This window comes from Oncorhynchus nerka, linkage group LG20 (genome assembly GCF_034236695.1).
Source record: "Oncorhynchus nerka isolate Pitt River linkage group LG20, Oner_Uvic_2.0, whole genome shotgun sequence".
Classification (NCBI taxonomy): Eukaryota; Metazoa; Chordata; class Actinopteri; order Salmoniformes; family Salmonidae; genus Oncorhynchus; species Oncorhynchus nerka.
The window spans coordinates 83,838,365-83,856,394 of NC_088415.1; the positions used below are offsets into that span (position 1 = coordinate 83,838,365).

Below are 18,030 nucleotides of genomic sequence, written 5' to 3' on the forward strand. Positions count from 1 at the left end.
TGAATTGAGTTATTGCACTCGCACACTTCATAGAGTAGACGTTCCCTAACAGAAATATGCAAATACATGCTAGAATGTGCTAATTGGCTCTCACTAGCTTGTGCTTGGCTCTGCCCACTTCCTTGCTTGTTCTGCCGACTATGATTAATTTACTCCCATTGGAAACGACAGGCTCTGGTCTATCTTGGGTTAGTTATAAAAAATCTTGGTTGATAGTTAGATAGAGGTTGGATGTTTATAGCACCTCAACAAGCATGGACTTGGCAGGGCCCTCCCTTATATAAGTGGCAGGGTAGCCTAGTGGTTAGATGGTTGGACTAGTAACCGGCAGGTTGCAAGTTCAAACCCCTGAGCTGACAAGGTACAAATCTGTCATTCTGCCCCTGAACAGGCAGTTAACCCACTGTTCCTAGGCCATCATTGAAAATAAGAATTTGTTCTTAACTGACTTGCCTAGTTAAATAAAGGTAAAAATAAAAGCCCATGCAGGAAATTGGATGGCAAGATCAGTCTGATTAGATAAGAGCAGGAAAGCTTCTATGGGAACTGGTGGTATGCGAGCGGCTATCAATCTCATTTACGGACTGAGTGAGTTTTTCTTCCCCCTTGCACTGACAGTAGTTTGAGGAGCCGCCAACATTCCTTCTGTTTCACTGAGAGGCGGTTGGCATGTTTCAACAAAGGTTCTCTTTCCTGGATTTTTACATGATGAAGAAAGATCGTAATGTTGACGGGGTCACGGGTGAAATTCCGCAACGGGGCTAGCATGTCAGGAGATGTCAGAGCATTCTTCTTCTGTTGCTCAACCACTTGAAAGCTCTTCTTCGGCCTCAACCAATTGTCCTTAGAGGATCATATCGGTTGTGTTATACACGGAGATCATTTTTGTACACTTTTTGTTTTTGTAACATTTGTTTATTCTCTGAGCCCTTTACTGTTTTACAACACATTCCTAATAGTTCAGAAGATTCTTTGTAGTTTGAGGGCTTAGAATACTGATGGGAAACACTAATATAAGAGCAGTGAATTGAAAGGGAAGAGCTTTGGAAGTCAAACCGAGCTGAGCCAAGCCAAGCTGTACCAGGCTTGGCCTGGTTGCGCCTCCACCATACTATAGTTCCTGGAACCATGCTAAAAGGACAATGTGTAAAGAAGATAACTGAGCCAGCACAGTATGGTCTGGGTCGGCGCTATGGTGTGAATCAGGCACTTGATATTAGATGTTTGTGAACAACTATAAATACCTAGGTGTCTGGCTAGACTGTAAACTCTCCTTCCAGACTCATATTAAACATCTCCAATCCAAAATGAAATCTAGAATCGGCTTCCTGTTTCTCAACAAAGCCTCCTTCACTCACGCCGCCAAACATACCCTCGACTTCGGCGATGTCATTTACCAAATAGCTTCCAATACTCTACTCAGCAAACTGGATGCAGTCTATCACAGTGCCATCCGTTTTGTCACCAAAGCCTCTTATACCACCCACCACTGCGACCTGTATGCTCTAATCGGCTGGCCCTCGCTACATATTCGTTGCCAGACCCACTGGCTCCAGGTCATCTATAAGTCTATGGTAGGTAAAGCTCCACCTACCACCATCTCATCTCACTGGTCACGATAACAACACCCACCCGTAGCACGCACTCCAGCAGGTATATCTCACTAACACCTCATTTGGCCGCCTTTCCTTCCAGTTCTCTGCTGCCAATGATTGGAATGAATTGCAAAAATCGCTGAAGCTGGAGACTTACATTTCCCTCACTAACTTTAAACATCAGCTATCTGAGCAGCTAACCAATCGCTGCAGCTGTACATAGCCCACCCAATCTACCTACCTCATCTCCATATTGTTTTTATTTACTTTTTTACATCAGTATTTGTACTTGCACATCATCATCTGCTCATCTATGACTCCAGTGTTAATTTGCTAAACTGTAATTACTTCGCTACTATGGCCTATTTATTGCCTACCTCACGCCATTTGCACACACTGTATATAGACTATCTTTTTTATTGTGTTATTGACTGTATGCTTGTTTATTCCATGTGTAACTCTGTGTTGTTGTTTGTGTCGTACTGCTTTGCTTTATCTTGGCCAGGTCGCAGTTGTAAATGAGAACTTGTTCTCAACTAGCCTACCTGGTTAAATAAAGGTGAAATAAAAACAAAATACAAAATTAGAGTACAATCTTTACATTGAGCTAATCAACATGTGTGTTTCCCCAACTGGCGGCCCGCGGGTGGTTTTATTTGGACCCCCAAGTTTTTTGAGCAACATTTTTTAAACAAAAATAAAACCTTCTGTACATAGAAACTTGCTACAATGGTCCAATTTGATACATCTTTAATACTGTTAAACAGAATGTTTCAGTGTAATTTGCCTCGAAGCTAGCATAGAAGTAGCTTAGCTCGTCTGGTAGGCTCGTGTCACTGGGCAGTTATTGGTTGTGCTTTCCTTTCTAGTCTGTAATGGTTTGCAAGCCCTGCCACATCCGGTGAGCATCAGAGCTGGTGTTGTACGATTTGATCTTAGTCCTGTATTGACGCTTTGGCTGTTTGATGGTTCGTCGGAGGGCATAGCAGGATTTCTTATAAGCTTCCGGGTTAGAGTCCCGCTCATTGAAAGCGGCAGCTCTAGCCTTTAGCTCAGTGCAGATGTTGCCTGTAATCCATGGCTTTTGGTTGGGGAATGTACGTACGGTCACTGTGGGGATGATGTCATCAATGCACTTATTGATGAAGGCAATGGCTGATGTGGTGTACTCCTCAATGCAATCGGAGGAACCCCGAAACATATTCCCGTCTGTGCTAGCAAAACAGTCCTGTAGTTTAGCATCTGCTTCATCTGACCACTTTTTTATTGATCTAGTCACTGGTGCTTCCTGCTTTAATTTTTGCTTGTAAGCAGGATTCAGGAGGATAGAATTATGCTAAATGGAGGGCGAGGGGGAGCTTTGTATGCATCTCTGTCTGTGGAGTAAAGGTGGTCCAGAGTTTTTTTCCCTCTGGTTGCACATTTAACATGCTGATAGAAATTTGGTAAAACGGATTTAAGTTTCCCTGCATTAAAGTCCCCGGCTACTAGGAGCGCCGCCTCTGGGTGAGCGTTTTTTTGTTTGCTTATGGCGAAATACAGCTCATTCAAGGCTGTCTTAGTGCCACCCTCAGTCTGTGGTGGTATGTAAACAGCTATGAAAAATACAGATGAAACTCTCTAGGTAGATAGTGTGGTCTACAGTTTATCATGAGATACTCTACCTCAGGTGAGCAATAGCTCGAGATTTCGTCAGATATCGTGCACCAGCTGTTATTTACAAAAATACATAGCCCTCCGCCCCTTGTCTTACCAGATGCCCCTTTTCTGTCCTGCCGATACAGCGTATAACAAGACAGCTGTATGTTGATAGTGTCATCGTTCAGCCACGACTCCGTGAAGCATAAGATATTACAGTTTTGAATGTCCCGTTGGTAGTTTAATCTTCCGCGTAGGTCATCTATTTTATTCTCCAAAGATTGCACGTTTGCTAGCAGAATGGATGGAAGTGGAGGTTTATTCGATCGCCTACGAATTTTCAGAAGGCAGTCCGCCCTCTGCGCCCTTTTTCCCACCTCCTCTTCACGCAAATCACGGGGATCTGGGCCTGTTCCCAAAAAAGCAGTATATCATTCGCGTCGGGCTCATCAGACTCGTTAAAGGAAAAAAAGGATTCTGCCAGTCCGTGGTAAGTAATCGCAGTCCTGATGTCCAGAAGTGATTTTTGGTCATAAGAGACGGTAGCGGCCACATTATGTACAAAATAAGTAAAAAAATAAGTTACAAACAACTAAACAAAATAAACGCAAATAAACAAACAAAAAAACACAATCGGTTGGGAACACGTAAAACGTCAGCCTTCTCTGACGCCATTGTTACTCTACTGTATATAAGGGAGATGGAGTTGACAGGTTATAATTGTAACCATGGTGAATTCAATAATGTTTGTAAATCTATCAAAAGTAGAGAACTTTTCAGACCGTGAGTGGTCTTCCCTGAGGGGAATATTTTCCCTTAGAAAATTCCACTAAATGTCATTTTTTCCCCCGTTAAATAATGAAACAACTATAAAAATGAAATTTCCCTGCCAGACAAGGATTGTCCCGACTTTCAAGGATCCCTGTATGACAAGAAGTGCTGTTAAAGTACAGTATAATCCTTGAAAGGGGAAAGCGATCCAAGAGAGAAAAAAGCATGCTTAATTGTTCATTTATTTATATTCCAAACATTAGCCAACACAAATAAATACGGAATATTTCAGCTAACTGCCTTTGTCAAAGGATAGGCTCACTGCTCTGTGCTGGTTGGAAAACTGTGAAGTGTAACAGTATAACTTTAGACCATCCCCTCGCCCATACCCGGGCGTGAACCAGGGACATCAACAACACATCAACAACAGTCACCCACGAAGCATCGTTACCCATCGCTCCACAAAAGCCACGGAGCAAGGGGAACTACTACTTCAAGGTCTCAGAGCAAGTGACGTCACCGATTGAAACGATATTTAGCGCGCACCACCGCTAACTAAGCTAGCCGTTTCACATCCGTTACAGAAGCAATATCATTTCCAGTCATCTCTGTTTTATGTATGCACAAACCAGTTAGAATGTGTAATATTTAGGTCTTCCAAACACAGATTGTGTCCAATAAAGTCCCCATGCAGTGCTCTGGTGGGGCTGAGTTAATAGAAGGTTGTTGTGGTACTTTCAGTGGTGAGATTGACTCACTTTCCCAAGGGCAGACATATCCAGTGTTGATTAATGGACATCTGGAACAACTTTCAGAGCCCAGGTCTACTCCAGCAAATAGGCATTTCTAAAACACCCGAAGGAGAAATGGATTGACGTAGCCGCATGCCATTTGTCTTTCTTGTTGTCGAACCAAAACATATTTTGGACATTGGGTAATTAAGGTGTAATGTGTTATGGTGGCTTTAGAGCCGCAGGGAGGTAACACGCCCCACCTATTAGCCTACTAAAGCCAAAAGCTGTTAAAGAGCGACTGCCCCTAAAACCCAACTAATCCATTTGAAAACGGCCTGTGTGGCATTGATATGAGTCCGAAACATTTATCTTAGTGTCAAAATGTACTACATAGTCTAAATAGGATAATTTTGGTATAAAGTTAGTCTAATCCAGTCTCATTCAAAACAGAGTTTAGAACCTGTGAGTGCGTCACAATGGGTAAATGAAGGTTGGGTTTGGATTACAATTATGTCAACAATTCATACCCACGTTTGCCTATTAACACAGTGGCACTGTGTTTTCTGGGAAAGGACTGGGCGAGTTTTCTTTGCATGGCCCAGTGCCCCAGGCGGGCGGAAACCTCTCCTTAGGAGGAACAATTGAATGATTGAAAATGAGCAAACCCGGCCCACCAACTCTTCTAGAGACAAGACAGGTGTGTTTAGTACTTGCCCTTGCTCAGGAAATAACTACTGTAGTGAAAATGGGCTTTCCATTACCCTCATGAAACTACTCTAGATACACCAGTATAGTTTTGTAATGTTCGGTAGGAAAACAGTAGTGTTTCCAGTAATAATCAGGTAGAGTTTTTACTAATTGATGTTGATAGTAAATAAGTAGTCACAACACTATAGCCAGATTACACAGCTTTTTCACAACAGTAGAAGAAGACAAAACAGGAAGTAGTTGGTTGTTGTTAGCTAGCAACTGTTGACAATCCCAAATGTAATTATCTTCCATCTTTCCTAGTCCTTATACAGGCACCATCTATAAATGATGTTTTATGAATACCTTCATGTTGTTGATTAGCCGTTAATATAACTTTTTACCATGTCAAAAAGATTGCTAGTCAAATCAGTCTTGTGTTGAGCCTAGCTGTTTGCTAGCCCTATTGAAATGTAGCTATGTAGCCTCTGTTTTTGTTGTGCTAGCTAATAAGTATGTGTGTTTTTATGCAAATGTACAGTATGTTCATATTGGTATACTTCCCCATACTACTTACCTCTTTTGTACAGGAGGCTGCTAAAGGGAGAATGGCTCATAATAATGGCCGGAACAGAGCTAATGGAAAGGCATCAAACTCTTGGAAATCATGTGTTTGATGTATTTGGTACCATTCCACCTATTCCGCTCCAGTCATTACCACAAGCCCATCCTCCCCAATTAAGGCGCCACCAACCTCCTGTGTGTTTTGACCTTTTGACAAGGAGGTCCTCGACATAAGACTGGAAGCCATTGTTGGTAAGATTAACATTGTTTGTCAAATGTTTTTCTGTGTTAGACGATGATTGATATGGCTTATAATTGGTTGTCTCTTGTGCTTGCCTTTATTTTCTTAAAAGTTATGTGGTGAAGATATGTGGCTGCAACTAAAAAGAGGATCTGAAGATAGTTAAGTCAAAGCTGAATGAAGGCAAGGCCTGAAAGGGATGAACAAAAAAGTGTAAATATGTCATTTAATATGTGATTAATTTAATAAAGACTGAATTACATTTGTATGAGGCTATTATTTCTTGTTTGATGATATAACTACAGTTAGAAACTTGAGGAAATAACACGTGAATAGTCAAACAGTAGTAAATATGTCAGTTTTCAATAGTAATTCAAAAGGGTTTATGTAGGAAATGAAAGAGGATGTAAGAAGGGCTATATAAATCCATTTGATTTGATTTGAAGAGGATCAGGAGCAATTCAGTAGTTGTCAGTAGTGACAACACTACACACACAAATGGCAGTAGTAATTCAATAAGGATTGATTAGGCATACAGCAGTAATGTGTAAACATTACGTAGTAATTCAATAGTGAACATGTAGGAATTGTCTAGGTACAGTGCCTTGCGAAAGTATTCGGCCCCCTTGAACTTTGCAACCTTTTGCCACATTTCAGGCTTCAAACATAAAGATATAAAACTGTATTTTTTTGTGAAGAATCAACAACAAGTGGGACACAATCATGAAGTGGAACGACATTTATTGGATATTTCAAACTTTTTTAACAAATCAAAAACTGAAAAATTGGGCCCCCGTTAATACTTTGTAGCGCCACCTTTTGCTGCGATTACAGCTGTAAGTCGCTTGGGGTATGTCTCTATCAGTTTTGCACATCGAGAGACTGACATTTTTTCCCATTCCCCCTTGCAAAACAGCTCGAGCTCAGTGAGGTTGGATGGAGAGCATTTGTGAACAGCAGTTTTCAGTTCTTTCCACAGATTCTCAATTGGATTCAGGTCTGGACTTTGACTTGGCCATTCTAACACCTGGATATGTTTATTTTTGAACCATTCCATTGTAGATTTTGCTTTATGTTTTGGATCATTGTCTTGTTGGAAGACAAATCTCCGTCCCAGTCTCAGGTCTTTTGCAGACTCCATCAGGTTTTCTTCCAGAATGGTCATGTATTTGGCTCCATCCATCTTCCCATCAATTTGAACCATCTTCCCTGTCCCTGCTGAAGAAAAGCAGGCCCAAACCATGATGCTGCCACCACCATGTTTGACAGTGGGGATGGTGTGTTCAGGGTGATGAGCTGTGTTGCTTTTACGCCAAACATAACGTTTTGCATTGTTGCCAAAAAGTTCAATTTTGGTTTCATCTGACCAGAGCACCTTCTTCCACATGTTTGGTGTGTCTCCCAGGTGGCTTGTGGCAAACTTTAAACAACACTTTTTATGGATATCTTTAAGAAATGGCTTTCTTCTTGCCACTCTTCCATAAAGGCCAGATTTGTGCAATATACGACTGATTGTTGTCCTATGGACAGAGTCTCCCACCTCAGCTGTAGATCTCTGCAGTTCATCCAGAGTGATCATGGGCCTCTTGGCTGCATCTCTGATCAGTCTTCTCCTTGTATGAGCTGAAAGTTTAGAGGGACGGCCAGGTCTTGGTAGATTTGCAGTGGTCTGATACTCCTTCCATTTCAATATTATCGCTTGCACAGTGCTCCTTGGGATGTTTAAAGCTTGGGAAATCTTTTTGTATCCAAATCCGCCTTTAAACTTCTTCACAACAGTATCGCGGACCTGCCTGGTGTGTTCCTTGTTCTTCATGATGCTCTCTGCGCTTTTAACGGACCTCTGAGACTATCACAGTGCAGGTGCATTTATACGGAGACTTGATTACACACAGGTGGATTGTATTTATCATCATTAGTCATTTAGGTCAACATTGGATCATTCAGAGATCCTCACTGAACTTCTGGAGAGAGTTTGCTGCACTGAAAGTAAAGGGGCTGAATAATTTTGCATGCCCAATTTTTCAGTTTTTGATTTGTTAAAAAAGTTTGAAATATCCAATAAATGTCGTTCCACTTCATGATTGTGTCCCACTTGTTGTTGATTCTTCACAAAAAATACAGTTTTATATCTTTATGTTTGAAGCCTGAAATGTGGCAAAAGGTCGCAAAGTTCAAGGGGGCCGAATACTTTCGCAAGGCACTGTATGTGTAGGTTTTAAGTAGTTGATACTCAAAAGCTCAGTAGTTACACAGTAGTCATTAATGGAGAATTCTGTAGTGATTTGAGTAGGAAATATGCAGTGTTCACCAGTAGTGAAACATCCTAATTTATCACTCATTACTACTGAAATTACTACAGAAATCACAACGAGTAGTAAAAGCAGTAGGTTTTGTGTAGATCTTCCACAGTAACATATATTTACATGACTTGTTGAAATGAAGCTACTTTCAAGGCAAGATGTTGTAGAACGAGTGTCTTATGAAACACATTCCAGACACATGCCATCTTGCAATCTGCCTATCACCAGCTAGCTACCTGCTGTCCGCTTGGCTAAACACAAGGTCAACGCAGGCTTTGGCCTACACGTAGAACTGAATTAGCTGACCATCTTGACATGGCAAGTCAGAGAAGTCCTCAACTTCAAAACCTTGTTGTCTCCATGGCAAAGCTAGCAAAGCTATATGGCCCTTGTTTGTTGTGATTGAATGGCAAAGACACACCCAAGAAACACCCACATGAAACCACATCCCCAAGTTAACTCTTGTTTGCCTTCAGTCATGGCCCTAAAGAATGAGCCATCGTGTATTTTCCTTGGACTTCTTTTTTCCACTACACACCCACAGTGTAAACACAAGCAAAGTGTTATTTTACTTTGGGCCAAAATTCTGGTGTTTACCACCCTTCCTTCACACACAAATACTGTTCTGGGACCCACCTCTCACTGACATCATTTCCCCTCTCCACACAGTGAAACGTTGTCCAAACGTCCCTCAGTCAAGAGCGAATGAAGCTTAGCTTATGGCAAAGTATGTGTAATGTCTCTCAGCAGTATGGGGTATGCGGTCCAAAATCTACCTCTACATTGTGTGAATGGTCCTCCATAGTACATCACTATTCGTGCCCTTGACATGCAGTTCTACTGAAAGTAAGTACTGCCACCTAGTGGCTCTGACCAGCTTGGTTCATAATGTTTATTTTATAAAGCCCTTTTTTGCATCAGCAGTTGTCACACAATGCTTTATAGATACCCAGTCTAAAACTCCAAAGAGAAAGCAATGCAGATGCAGAAGCACAGTGGCTAGAAAGAACTCCATATGTCATCTAATATAGTAAACTCTTTCTTGTATTTCAATACACATTTTATGTGCAGGTCTGGCTGTGGACCAGAATGACAACCCAAACTCTGAGGAGATAGGGAATAGGGTGTCATTTCTGGCTGAAGACATTGTTTAGGTTATCTGGAGGATCACAGTGAATGTTGAGACTCTGTAGATGGGATTCAAAAGGTTTGAGATCAACTGGTTTAGAGTTGCTCTCTTGGTTAAGGACTGAAGTGGGTCCTCCTGCTCATATTTACGTTTCACTTGGGGAGAGCCAATTAATATTAACTCAATGATTTTAGCCTCCAGCCCTTGAACCTGCTCTTCCCACTGTGATTTTACTCACACACCACTAATGTCTCCTGTAGACCTCCACTCTCCCATAGACCTCCACTCTCCCATAGACACTATCTCACATGGACAAACATTTGAAGTCGGAAGTTTACATACACCTTAGCCAAATACATTTCAACTCAGTTTTTCACACCTCTTGACATTTAATTCAAGTATAAATTCCTGTCTTAGGTCAGTTAGGATCACCACTTTATTTTAAGAATGTGAAATGTCAGAATAATAGTAGAGAGAATTATTTATTTCAGATTGTATTTATTTCATCATATTCCCAGTGGGTCAGAAGTGTACATACACTCAATTAGTATTTGGTAGCATTGCCTTTAAATTGTTTAACTTGGGTCAGACGTTTCAGGTAGCCTTCCACAAGCTTCCCACAATCAGTTGGGTAAATTCTGGCCCATTCCTCATGACAGAGCTCATGTAACTGAGTCAGGTTTGTAGGGCTCCTTGCTCACACACACTTTTTCAGTTCTGCCCTCACATTTTCTATGGGATTTAGGTCAGGGCTTTGTGATGGCCACTCCAATACCTTGACTTTGTTGTCCATAAGCCATTTTGCCACAACTTTGGAAGTATGCTTGGGGTCATTGTCCATTTGGAAGACCCATTTGCGACCAAGCTTTAACTTCCTGACTGAAGTCTTCAGATGTTGCTTCAATATATCCACATAATTGTCCTTCCTCATGATGCCATCTATTTTGTGAAGAGCACCAGTCCCTCCTGCAGGAAAGCACCCTGGGATTTGCTTCGACCACAAGGAATGTTCAATTCTACTTTCTTCTTCAGATTTTATTGACATTTGGAAAACAAATTCAACGTTGCATTATTTACCATTATTAATTGGGCTGGAGCATGGACCAGTGGCAGGGAAGATCTAAACCTTGTTGATATGCTTCTAGAACTCTTTGCCCACCTATTTCCAAGAAAACAAATTACAAATATATGAATAATCTCCGGTGGTTTACTAAGCATATCTTTCATATCTGCCTCCTGAATGCTGTTAAACTTACCTGGAAACATTCCCTTTCCCTCCCATATTGCTGACATGTTCCACCATCTCAACCTCCTGCCAATAATCACACCTCCTAGTTGACTGCTACCTATAATATTCAATGTAGTATTCCTTCAACCTTGTATGCCCCAGTCTCAGCCTAGAAACTACGGTCTCCCTTCTGTCTACCCGAGGACCTCCCTGCCCTCGCCTTTCCCTGGATCTTAAAAAGATGTAGGCCCTTTCCCTCCATTTCACACAGGGGCGGACTGGGATCAGAAATCGGCCCAAGCATTTCTAACGCACTGGCCCATTCCGTCCCTTGAGGCCCCCACACCGACCCATTATTTTTTGCCTACCCCATTATAAGCCAAATAATGATTTTGTGCAAAACCCCCAATTTAGACCGGCCAACTGGGCCAAAAATGAATCAGCCCATATAGCTTTTGTCTGAACTGCCCAATAGCCAGTCCGCCCCTGATTCCACATCTCCTGCCACTTCTTAATAACAATCACTTTCCTAAAGTTAGCCACTTGGCCTCTGCTTTACTGGGACAACATTAGTATGTCTAAGACCCACTGGACACACAATGGTTGAATCAATGTTGTTTCCACATCATTACAATGAAATTACGCTGAAACAACATGGAATAGACATTGAATTGACATCTGTGCCCAGTGGGGAGCTTTGTTGTTGGCCAAAAAATATCCATCTCTTCATTCCCCTCTACTCCTTGAAATAATCCTTTCAATTCACACATACAGCATGAGCTGCCATCTTATATTTCAGACCTGCTTTAGTTTGAATTCAGTCATCCTTGTTGTTTGTATATAGGCCTACACATGACATTTTTGGGGGGTTTCACACTGTGGATACCGGTCATCAAAATTGCTATGAGAAATCTTTTACACAAATACACACACAAACTGGTCGTGCTGTTGCTCCAGTTTCAACTGTTCTGCCTGCGGCTATGGAACCCTGACCTGTTCACCGGATGTGCTACCTGACATCAAGAGCGGTAGAGATACTCTGAATGATCGGCTATGAAAAGTCAATTGACATTTACTCCCGAGGTGCTGACATGCTGCACCTTCGACAACCACTGTGATTATTATTATTTGACCATGCTGGTCATTTATGAACATTTGAACATCTTGGTCATGTTCTGTTATAATCTCCACCCGGCAGTGCCAGAAGAGGACTGGCCACCCTTCATAGCCTGGTTCCTCTCTAGGTTTCTTCCTAGGTTTTGGCCTTTCTAGGGAGTTCTTCCTAGCCAAAGTGCTTCAACACCTGCATTGCTTGCTGTTTGGGGTTTTAGGCTGGGTTTCTGTACAGCACTTTGAGATATCAGCTGATGTAAGAAGGGCTATATAAATACATTTGATTTGATTTGAAACAAGGCACAGTGTCAATTCAATACAGCATTTTAATTACAAAGCAAAAGGTTTTAGACCAACTGAAAAGCAATATAAGAATTAAATTGCTCCATCAAATTACTAGTTCTATTAATTAAATGAATCTTCCTTGTCCTCCATATTTCCGTATTTCCCAGCATTCATTAGGTAGGGAACATGGAGTTATTTCTGGGTCGCACAGCCTGCCTCTGCATCTCGTACATGTTCACATAAGATGATAAGAGGTCATCCATTTTGTAACCCTGAAGAGCAGAGTCAAATAGAGTCGTTGGGGTATGAACATAGAGGCAAAGTCACATCACATTCTGGCTCTTGTGAATAAGTCACATCAATGCAAGTGTTTGTGAAGGTCATTTAGTACACCCTCAACAAACACTACTTTCGATTTACACAAAATTGTAATGTATTGGTTTAAAGAAGGAAACATCTTTAATTTTGCCTCAAAGACATAATGGCCACTCACCAATGAGGTCTCACAAAGTAAAGTGTTCCCTTTGACCAGGTTGCCAATGGTGATGTGGAAGTAGGTGCTCCCGCTGGACCAGTTGGTGATGCGGTTGAACGGGTGCATGACCAGAAACTCCTGAGGTTTAGGTAAAGGTCAAAAGGAAATGTTTGGTTAAACAGAAAAGGTAAATACTTTATAGTGCTGATGGTGGCAGAAGCATGATGTTGTCTTAATGTTGTGGTGCAGCATTTGGAGAACAAACGTGAGGGACAATGTTGTTGTCTGAAGAGATAGCATTGTATTGTACACAGCATCTCCTCTCTCTCCATCTTGGTTCGTGCAGGTGATTGTGACCTCCTCAGACCAATTGGCAGTACACGCAGAACATTGTTCTAGGAACCAAAAGGGATCTCAGTTTCAAGGTCTCAGCTTGGAGAGAAGAAGCCTCGTGAGGTATTGGTCGGTCACATGCAGGAACCAAATGTTAATGATGAATAATGTAAATCATGCAAATGTAACTTGTCTGTGTAAACAGTATATTAGAGAACTAACGGGACTGCCCCGGGAGAGCTCCCAACCGACGTGTACTATGGTGCATTAAGTTGTTGGACTCTCCCCAGCTTGCTGATAATACAGAATGATTACTTTAAGTTTGACTTTGAGTCCCTGGTGGTAATTTCCATGGCACACATGTAAGCGTTCATATTTTTAGGAAACTGCACCTGATGTCAGCATAATTATATGACAATCTGTCAGTAAATGTACTATAGATTAAAGTAAAATACTCTGAATGTTGATCAAATCAAAATAATCATATAAAAAAACAATGGTACGTTTACCTTTGTTTTGGGGTTGATGAAGTTGACTCCTTGCTTGCTGATTGCAATCTGGATGATACTTGGGTAACTCGGCTCAGAGGTTTGCTGTGAAGGAAGAGCATACAGAAATTCACCAATGGGATGGTTGGTGTCTGTAGGTATCATTTTTGTATCGACTTGAGCTGTCTGCTAACGCACCTTAACTTCGAAGAAAGCACAGCCGAACGTTGGCCAGTGGCAGATGCCTTTTAGAAAGGCCACTTTAGCCTCGTCCAAGGTGATCCCGGCCTGCTTGTTGTAGGAGGCGATGATGTGCTATACGGGAAGAAGAAAACAGAAAGATTCAGAAATGTTGGTATTTCTTTATTATTATACTATATACAGTTGAAGTCGGAAGTTTACATACACCTTAGCCAAATACATTTAAACTCAGTTTTTCACAATTCCTGACATTTAATCCTAATAAAATTCCCCTTTAATCCTAGATGTTCTAACCAACTTGCCAAAACTATAGTTTGTTAACAAGAAATTTGTGGAGTGGTTGAAAAACGAGTTTTAATGACTCCAACCTAAGTGTATGTAAACTTCCGCCCAAATCTTTTATCATAATGGTGCGCTATTAATTTACTAAGAACACTGTTTGGGTAGTGGCTGAATAACTTGTCTTGAGATCATGATGGCAGTTCTAATTGCAGAAATTATGCTTTATTGGAATGAGCCATCTGCTTCGTAATGGAGAGAGCAAGAGATGTCTGCCAAATATCATATAAAGCTCAATAATATGAGAAGGACTGACAGTGTACCATAGGTGTCTGTTATCTCCTCCTCCTCCTCCTTACCTTCTTCCAGTCCTCTGGGGACATGGTTTTCATCTCGTCAGCTGGCACCAGCTCCTTCAGCATCCTGGGAATCATGACAAACTGGGACCTGTCCGTGTCCACCTTGACCCGGAACAGCAGGCCAGCCAGGCTGGTCATTTCCTCCTTGGTACACTTGTGGTAGCCACGCAGGTACTTGGGCAACTCCTGAGAGGAGAGGTTTGTGTATGAGTTATGAGTAACTGGGTTCACCCCGCTTACTCACTATTTACAGCGGTTTGAATAACAGGTTGAGATGCGTAACTCTTTAGCGTAATCATTACCCATTGACGCACGCCGATGGGAGATCTGAATGATGAATAAAAACGAAATCTACTACTAGAAATGTACAGTAGTCTGTGTGTGTGCCTGTCTGTCTGTGTCTTTCATGCCCGACCTGTGGGAAATGGAAAGTGAGGTCAGCGGTCAGGTCTCTTCCTGGGGTCACGTTGAACCACAGCTTCCTCATGAATATAACCAGGTAGGGCATGGTGGATGGACCTCCTGAAACACAAATGTTCATCAGTCCTTATAGCATAGCATAGTATAGTTTAGTATAGCATAGCTTAGTATGGCATAGTGTAGCATAACATAAGTTTCATCCACTGACAACTTGGTGGGACTACTTTGACCTTTTGCTAAACATTATATGATGTTTTTGACTATTTTAGGGCTACTATGTACATATAAGGACAATATGGTGGATGCTAGATGTTATTGTACAGTGGTTCTTCCTTTAAAAGTCGTGGCATACTGCAGCACAGCTGGCGAGGTGCCGTAGAGTTCTATGGCACGTTATTTAAGTATCAGCCATTGTTGCCTGAATGATGCAATCTGCCACAATCTGCCACCATCTACCACAAACGGTTGCGGCATGAGCTCAAAACTTTATCTGTTAAATTCAGGACTGCGCCTTACCCTCTGTTTTACCTCCTTTCTTCGCCTCTCTGGCTCTCTTCGTTTTCTTAGGTTGGTCTGTCGTCTCCCTCAAACTGTCAAAGAAGTAGTTTTGGTCGTGTAAGCTCACCACCTGAAAGCAACAAGGAGAGAGAAAAAATAAACATACATTCACTTGCACTACCCGAACTAAACCAGTTAAATGAGCTTGAATTTAACCTTGTTTGGCGTTTTCAGGAAGAGACTGTAACCGTCAGCTGAGGCCAGAATGAGCTTGTAGGCAATGCTACGAACAAGGTCACGAATCCTAGACGTTGATGTCACCTCGAAGAGCTAAATAAAGAATTGACACATTTAATTTATTTCATTAAATTTATTTCACACGGACAGTGAGCATAATTAATCAACATTTCTGTGTTATTATATTTCTGTAGATTTAGCCAGCCAGATAGTTTCCACTGTGACAAAAGGTCAGATACCATATGAAAGTGGATTTCAGAAATTCATAGTGATCATAGGGATCAGTGACCATAAGTATCAGTGATCATAGGGATCAATGACCATAGGTATCCGTGATCATAGGGATCATAGGGATCAGTGACCATAGGGATCAGTGATCATATGGATCATAGGGATCAGTGATCATAGGGATCAGTGATCATAGGGATCCGTGATCATAGGGATCATAGGGATCAGTGACCATAGGGATCAGTGATCATATGGATCATAGGGATCGGTGATCATAGGGATCAGTGATCATAGGGATCAGTGATAATAGGGATCATAAGGGTCAATGATCATAATAATCATAGTTATCAGTGATCATAGTGATCATATGAGGCAAAGAAGAAGCTATCTACCTCAGCTCTGTCGTTAGGGAAGTGGACTTTATGGAAGATCTGGTTGCTGTCCTGTTGAATGGCGTCCACCTCCACCTGATGGGGAGGCAGCTTCCTGGGCTCCATACTACAACAAGAGGACAGTATAGCGTTCATTTCCCCCCAATCATTTTAGTATTTAACATCTCAATACCATATTTTGTAGCGTCCTCAGGACAGCTCCAGCAACCTCATCCAAGATATTCAGATTGAGACCTCTTGGTGTCATGGCTTTGGTGTTGGATTTGTAGGGACATTTAGTTCAAGACCTTTTCCCACTGCCTCCCAAATTCACTACAGTGTGCTTTGGAGCCCCACCTGACTAGCATTTGTAGCCGTTGCAGGCAGTCTGCAGCCAGAGGCTCTCTGGGCCGTGACTCTAGGAAACGCTGGGTGTACCTCAGCAAGATCTGACTGGGGGGGAAGAGGCCGGTACACAGCCAAAGGAGCTGCCAACCATAGTCTACACTCATTCTGTGAGAGGGAGGAGGAGAGAGGGAAGGTGAGATGGATATAATAGAGAGTAGAGAGAGATTAGAGCGAGGGGGGGAAGAGAGTAGAGCGAGAGAGGGAGAGAGGAGAGAGGGGGAGAGAGAGAGTAGAGCGAGGGAGAGAGAGAGGGCCGGGGGAGAGTAGAGAGAGGGGGGAGAGAGTAGAGGGGAGAAGAGAGTAGAGAGAAGGGGGAAGAGAGTAGAGAGAGGGGGAGAGAGTAGAGAGAGGGGGAGAGTAGAGAGAGAGGGGGGAGAGTGAGAGAGAGAGAGAGGGGAGAGTATTATAATTATAATAAAAATACAATTATAATTAAAAATAGAACATCAGACATATACTGTACATCTCTGTGGTTATTTCCTAGTAATACATGAGAAATAGCTGACATGGCAGTATATTACCACACACACCTGCTGTTGTTACTGGTCATCTGCCTCATGATCTGGCAGTAGACCTCGTCCTGTAAAGGTACATGCTGAGTGGCCGCGCCAAAGATCTGGTCAGTCAGCTCTATGGGCTGGCGCACCTGTTTGATGGGGTAATCTCCCATGTACTTTAGGATAGGTGAGGGAAAGGCTAAAGACAATAGCAAACGTTTAGAAAACTCCACTTGGGGAGACATATTTATTAGGATAAGTCGGTAACTGCTACGCCATTGTAAAAAAAGTATTTATATTTATCATTTAAAGGTCTCCAGTAACAAAAAGTCCAGGTGTAATCCCTCCCTAGTGTCTTCAACACCTATTAATAACCTTTTACGGCTGCGGTCTGTACAGGGACCAAAATCAGCGGAAATTTCAGAGCGCCAACTGTGGTACTCGATAAAACTCAAACTTTCATTAAAACACACATGCAAGGTACTCAATTAAAGCTACACTCGTTGTGAATCTAGCCAACATGTCAGATTTGTAAAATGCTTTTCGGCGAAAGCAGGAGAAGCTATTATCTGATAGCATGCACCCCCCCGAAATACCTGAACGAGACCTAAACAAAAGAATTAGCGGTAGCCGGCGCTACACAAAACGCAGAAATAAAATATAAAACATTCATTACCTTTGACGAACTTCTTTGTTGGCACTCCTATATGTCCCATAAACATCACAATTGGGTCTTTTTCCCGATTAAATCCGTCATTGTATACCCAAAATGTCAATTTATGAAGGCCGTCTGATCCAGGAAAATTCACCTTTACAAGACGCAACGTCATTTTTTTAAATGAAAAAAGTTGCCTATAAACTTTTACAAATCACTTCAAACTACTTTTGTAAACCAACTTTAGGTATTAATAAACGTTAATAATCGATAAAATTGATCACGGGGCGATC

General features: G+C 41.9%; 1 protein-coding gene across 2 annotated transcripts in view; it reads right to left on the reverse strand.

Annotated features, from left to right (window-relative positions):
• Positions 1 to 12,311: 12,311 nt before the first annotated feature.
• Positions 12,312 to 18,030, reverse strand: part of LOC115103300 (unconventional myosin-VIIa-like) — a 40,597-nt gene continuing 34,878 nt past the window's right edge. For both annotated transcript variants that reach the window (XM_029624158.2, XM_029624156.2), the window contains 11 exons: positions 17,116 to 17,269; positions 16,535 to 16,690; positions 16,199 to 16,304; positions 15,558 to 15,671; positions 15,360 to 15,471; positions 14,839 to 14,945; positions 14,424 to 14,609; positions 13,783 to 13,899; positions 13,606 to 13,689; positions 12,782 to 12,901; positions 12,312 to 12,560 (listed from right to left, as the gene is read on the reverse strand). In XM_029624158.2, the coding sequence (XP_029480018.2) occupies positions 12,462 to 12,560; positions 12,782 to 12,901; positions 13,606 to 13,689; positions 13,783 to 13,899; positions 14,424 to 14,609; positions 14,839 to 14,945; positions 15,360 to 15,471; positions 15,558 to 15,671; positions 16,199 to 16,304; positions 16,535 to 16,690; positions 17,116 to 17,269 (1,355 nt within the window). In that variant the 3' untranslated portion in view covers positions 12,312 to 12,461. The remainder of the gene's footprint in view (positions 12,561 to 12,781; positions 12,902 to 13,605; positions 13,690 to 13,782; positions 13,900 to 14,423; positions 14,610 to 14,838; positions 14,946 to 15,359; positions 15,472 to 15,557; positions 15,672 to 16,198; positions 16,305 to 16,534; positions 16,691 to 17,115; positions 17,270 to 18,030) is intronic.